Source organism: Cajanus cajan, chromosome 6, assembly GCF_000230855.2.
Source record: "Cajanus cajan strain Asha chromosome 6, NIPB_CcT2T_4, whole genome shotgun sequence".
Lineage (NCBI taxonomy): Eukaryota > Viridiplantae > Streptophyta > Magnoliopsida > Fabales > Fabaceae > Cajanus > Cajanus cajan.
Window position 1 is genome coordinate 35,777,591 of NC_138522.1, and position 5,965 is coordinate 35,783,555.

A 5,965-nucleotide genomic window follows, 5' to 3' on the forward strand; every position below is an offset into this window, starting at 1 on the left:
AGATCAGGACTAAGCTTGAAAAGCTATTGTTGATAGGTGGTGTGATTTATTTGTCAGTAGTGGTACTACTGTGTGTAGCTTATATAATTATGCTCGATTGACATTGGGACATATGATTATTTTATGGTTACTGTATATATGTGTATATATCTTGTCTATATTAGTATAGATATTTTACTCTTATATTCATGTTATATATATATATATATATATATATATATATATATATATATATATATATATATATATATATATATATATATATATATATATATATGACACATTTTCTTATTTAATCTTGAATGTTCTCATTTAATTGCACTATTTTGCTTCTCATTTTTCACATTTTCATGAATTTTAACACAAACTTTCAAATTTGTACATTTTATTAATTTTTAAAATTTTACACATGTTATCATCGTAAATTGATTATTTAACATTATTATTTGACTGCTAATATGATATGTTGACTAGTTATATGACACATTAACCAATCACTTGTCACATTATCTAAAATCAACAATTCACGTTAATATGTCACGTTAGCAATCACTTAACGAATAATAAAGTTTACAAAATTTTTAAAAATTGGATAACAAAATATGCAATTTTAAAAGTTAAGTGGTGAAATTCATGAAAAGAATGCAATCAAGTCAATATTTTTTTTTATATTTTAAAAACATGAAATACATTTATTTTTTTCATTCAACACATTTTTTTTATTATAAATTATTAGAAATACTTTTATACTACATTTAGTAAAAAGGTCAATAATTTAATGTAAAAAATCACACTTTTTTTTACTTCATAAAAAAAAAAGTTACTCACATAAAAGTATTGATATATATATATATATATATATATATATATATATATATATATATATTATTTTTAAAACATGAAATACATTTGTTTTTTTCATTCATCACATTTTTTATGCAGTAAATACATTTAATGTCAAAAAATACACACATAAAAAAGTATATTTTATGAAAATATTAAATGGTTTTTAATAAATAGATAAAAAAGAAATTTGTTTTCAAAACATTAAATACATAATCGAACACGTTTGTTTTATAAAGTACTATTAAAAATATTTGTATAGTCTATAAAAAACGATTTCGTAAAAATGTAAACACACCTAAAGTCAAAACACACACATATGCTAAATATTAAAAAAATATTATGTTTTCAAAAACATTAAATACATTATGTTTTTTCATTTAATATTCTTTTAATAAAGTTTTGAAAATATTAATATGCTCTATAGATTTTTTTTAGTAAAAATGTAAATACATTTAAGAAGAGGTGTAACAACACACTTCTCTTAAAAAAAGTTTCTTATTAGATTTTATTGAAAATCATAAAATCAAGAGAGATAATCACTAAATAGGGTGTGAGTTCCACCAATTTTTTGTGTTTTTTATTTATCCATTTAAAAAGAGTGTGTTCAAAAAGATATAAATGTGCTCAAAATATTTCACACATCTAATGTCAAATACACACATAGACAACAAAAAATATTTCCTTCCATCTTTATTATAAGACAATTTTAATTAAATCATACGGATCAATATAAGTAATTATGTTAATTAATTTTGTTAGATATGTAAAGCAAAATCATGGCATATATATATACCAATTTTACTCTTCTTACTTGTTATTGTATTAAATTTTCATGGAAGAGGTAAAAATATTACCCCATACTTATCAAAGTTTATGCATTAATTAATAATAATAAAATTGAAAAATGATAATGAAAGAGTTTAAGAAGTGAAAAAAAAATATTTATTTCTCAATTTTTCTTCTTATTATCCAACAACAGAAATACACATTCCCATTATATTTAATATATAAAAAAGTTAAAAAAATTAATATTTTATAAAAAAAAATTATAAAGTACCTTATGAAATCATCATCATTATTTTTCTTCTAAATTGTGTCTTATATAATAAGGACAAAAAGTATATATTATGATAAATATTGATTATTTTTATGTTCCCAAAACATTAAATCCTTCTTGTGAAGAATAAAACATTAAAATATTTTTTTCTTCATTTAATAACTTTTTATAAAGTGTTAAAAATATTTGTATATTCTCTCTATATATATATAATTCAGGACACACACATAATTATATGATAAATATTAAAAGAAAACATGTTCTCAAAACATTTAGTTTTTACATATAACACATTTTTTTTATAAAGTATTAAAATTATATAAATGTCTTATGGTAAATATTACTCTCTTTTTTTAATGTTTTGAAAACATGAAATACATCTATTTTTCATTCAACACGGTTTTAATAAAGCTTTAAAGAAATATTTGTATACTCTATAAAAATAGAACTAGTAAAAAAGTAAAGTTAATGTAAAAAGTAAACACACACATAAAAATAGTACTATATTTTATGGTACAAATGAAATGTTTTCTTTTTGTTTTTTGTTTTCATAACATAAATACATTAATTTCTCATTCAACCCATATTTTATAAGAGTTAATCACTTATAAACTGCTATTGTAAAGTTTTTTTATACTGACAACCAATCATATCTTTTAATAGTGTCATGTCATCTGGTTATTTAATAAAATAATAATAAAATAAATAACTTTAAAAGATATGATTGGTTGTCAGTGTAAAAAACTTTACACTGACAGTGTATAAATGATTAACTCATTTTATAAAGTGTCATTAAAAATATTTGGTCAAAATTCATTTATATAATTTCACATATTTTGCCTTTTAGTCCTTATATATAGTTTAAAATAAACATTTTAAATCATTATAATTATCTTTTTTAGCTCCTATAATTTAAGATAGTTTATTTTTACTCTCTGTACTTATAGTTTTGTAAATCTTTTAGTCCATGTTGTTAATTTTTTTTTTTGTAAGTTTATCTGTTTTGTGTTGATGTGGTAGAGCTCTTCAATTTTGTGATGATAAATAGATGTTTCAACAATGAGTATTATAAAGTGAGAGTACAAAAGTGATACAAATTCTCGGAAGACTTAATATATAATAATTTTAATAAAATAAATTTAACATCTGACACACAAATTTAAATTAATATATATTCCTGTCATGTTAATACTAAAAAAATAATGTTATGAAAAAAAATAACGAAAGAGATTATAGGGGTTAATAAATAATAAATATAGGGACTAAAAAATCCTATGTTAAATTGTATAAACTAAAAATATTTAAAAATAAATAAATTTATATATATTAAAAATGTCTATTTTAAATAATAGAGATTAAAAGATAAAATTTCATAGAGAATAAAAAAATACTTTAACCAAAACAATTTTATACTGTATTAAAAAAATAGTAAAAATATAAATACATTTAATGTCCCAAAACTGTAAAAACATTTAATATTTAAATTTTTTTGACTGAGCATTTAATATTTACTTATTACCATACAACAGAAGTAAAAGAACCAGTAACAGAATGGCATTTGATGAAGGTTTAGAACCATTGAAAAAAAAATGTGGGGTTTGATTTGAGTCATTGTAATTGTGAAGTTAATTAAGTAAGATAAGGGAGATGATTGTTGAGTGTGCAATTGTGCATGCAGATGTAGGCGTGAGAAGGAAAAACCCTCGTTTATTGCACTTATTAATAACGTGTTAATGAGAATTGAAATAATGCATATGATTATGATTATGATGCAGCCCCTTGTAAAGTTTGGAATTGAATTCAATGGCTCCACAATTCAATGCCAAAATTTAACGGAACAACACTTCGTCTGAAAAAGAAAAACTGTAACCACTAACCCCTCCTTCCTTCCTCTTACTCTCTTGCTCTTATATTCCTTTTCCCAAACACATCACTTTCACTTATAAATACACATTCTTCCCCTTTTTCCCTTCACACTCCCACACCCATTTCTCATTCTCTCCGATATGGACTTCATCTCCGAACACGATTTCCCCAACATTGACATCATTCCTCATTCCTTCGATTCATGGTTCACTTCTCAACCAAACAACCTGCACAAGTGAGTTTCATGCTCTTTTCATGATTATTATTTCTCAATAACTAAAGGGTATTCATAGAATAATAATTTATTGAACAGTGCCTCGTGACTTTCGAGGTTGATAGGAACTTTGATTTTGTTTCTTTTGTCTTATGTGATGTTGGGTTTTTGTTTGTTTGTGTCTTATTGAATGTGTGTGGATGTGCAGAATGATGGAGGTTTCACCCTTGGAGGGTTTCTACGAGCACGATTGGACTCACCACTTTCCTTACTCAAGCAAGCAACTTTGCTTCAATGAGTTACCGGACATTGAAAATTTCAACTTCGATTTAAGCCTCCCTCTCCTTGGTGAAGAAATGGAGGAGGTGGAACAAAAACCCTTGAAAGTAGTGGTGCCCCAAAAGGGGCATGGTGATCGTGATAAGGGTTTTGGGGGTGCTTTGGTGGTGAATGAGAAAGGGTTTGCCACACGTGTGAAGAAAGAGGAGGAGGAGAATGTTGATAAGAAGCCATTGCCAGTGCCTAGAAGCAATATGAAGAAGAAGAAGAAGAATAATAATAATAAGAAGAGTTGTGTGTTGGAGTTTGAGCAGATAAAGAAGTATTTTGATGTTCCTATAAATGAAGCTGCGAAGAAAATGGATGTGGGGTTAACCCTTTTGAAGAGGAGGTGCAGGGAACTCAACATCATGCGGTGGCCTCATAGGAAACTCAAGAGCTTGCAGACAGTCATCGACAATGTTAAGGTACCTCATGTGACCAACATTTAATGATAGTAACATTCTCTTTGGATTGTCCAATTTCTGTTGTGTGTTGATAATAAGTCAAGGAGTGAGAAATTCCAAGTTACTTTACAGTAGTAAGAATTGTTGGATTGGAGTAGTATAGGAGGGTAGGACTCCACGGGGAATGGTAATTAATAGTAGCTTTGTAATTTGTACTAGTTTGTGCAATGAAATCGAGGAGATAAACCAAAGCAATGTGATGAAATGATGTGACTAACCATTGAATGTGTTTATTCTGATGTGTAGGAATTGGGTTTGGCTAACGAGATTGCCATGTTGGAGAAGCATAAAAGGATGTTGGAAAAGTTACCAGGATTGGAACTGAGTGAAGAAACCAAGAAGCTGAGGCAGGCTTGTTTTAAAGCCAATTACAAGAGGAGAAGATGTCTGGCACTTAAAGCTTGAGCTTCTTGGTTATTGCGTGGAATTTGCCAATAATAATAAAGGACATATAAAGCATCATATAGATCATAGGGTAGGCGAGTTTATACTGTGAATTAGGAAACTCATTTGACTGCACATCACATGTTCTTACAACAAGTTCCTTCAGTCGGAGTAGAAGGATGTTTTCAGCAATACTAAAAGGGTTTTTCTCTTCTATACCACCCTCAACTCAAGAATGCTCTATGTTATCTTCTAATACAATCTTACTTTTCCAACCAATTACATGTCATTCTTATTAAATATTCTTGTCAATTAATTGGTATATGTATGGTTTATTGTTATGGTGATTATATGGGTTATTCTTCTATAACACGTATATCTTAAAGAAGCAAATCAGAAGGCAACAACGCTGAAACGGGTCAAAACGAGTAGCTTCTTTGTCTTCCCACAAATAAATAACTCAGGTGGGACTGGATTCATATTCAATTCTTGGAATTATTGTTTAAATTATGAAGCCTAACGTAAATTTTTAATGTATTTTAATTCGTGGTACTATTGGCTGAATTTTGCGCGAGTTTTGTTAAAGAAAATCTAACTTTTTTTTTCCCTGTAAAAGAAATATATAACTAGATGGTTTTTAGTAAAATTTATACAAAACTTGGTATCTAGAGCCATCTCTAACAGTAAAAAAAAAAAAAAAAAAAAAAAAAACTCATTTTATTTAGAGTCTTTAATGTCACTTAAGATTTAAAAACTTTCTCCATTTTTTACTCCAATGAAAAAATTTAAGATTTAAAAGCTTTCTTCATTTTT

General features: G+C 26.5%; 1 protein-coding gene across 1 annotated transcript; it reads left to right on the plus strand.

The window, feature by feature from the left end:
• The first annotated feature begins 3,583 nt into the window (after positions 1 to 3,583).
• RKD4 (RWP-RK domain-containing protein) lies at positions 3,584 to 5,666 on the plus strand. The gene is made up of 3 exons (XM_020378866.3): positions 3,584 to 4,004; positions 4,192 to 4,729; positions 5,015 to 5,666. Exons 1-3 carry the CDS (start codon positions 3,910 to 3,912, stop codon positions 5,171 to 5,173), a joined length of 792 nt encoding a protein of 263 aa, XP_020234455.1. The 5' UTR covers positions 3,584 to 3,909; the 3' UTR covers positions 5,174 to 5,666.
• Positions 5,667 to 5,965: the final 299 nt, after the last annotated feature.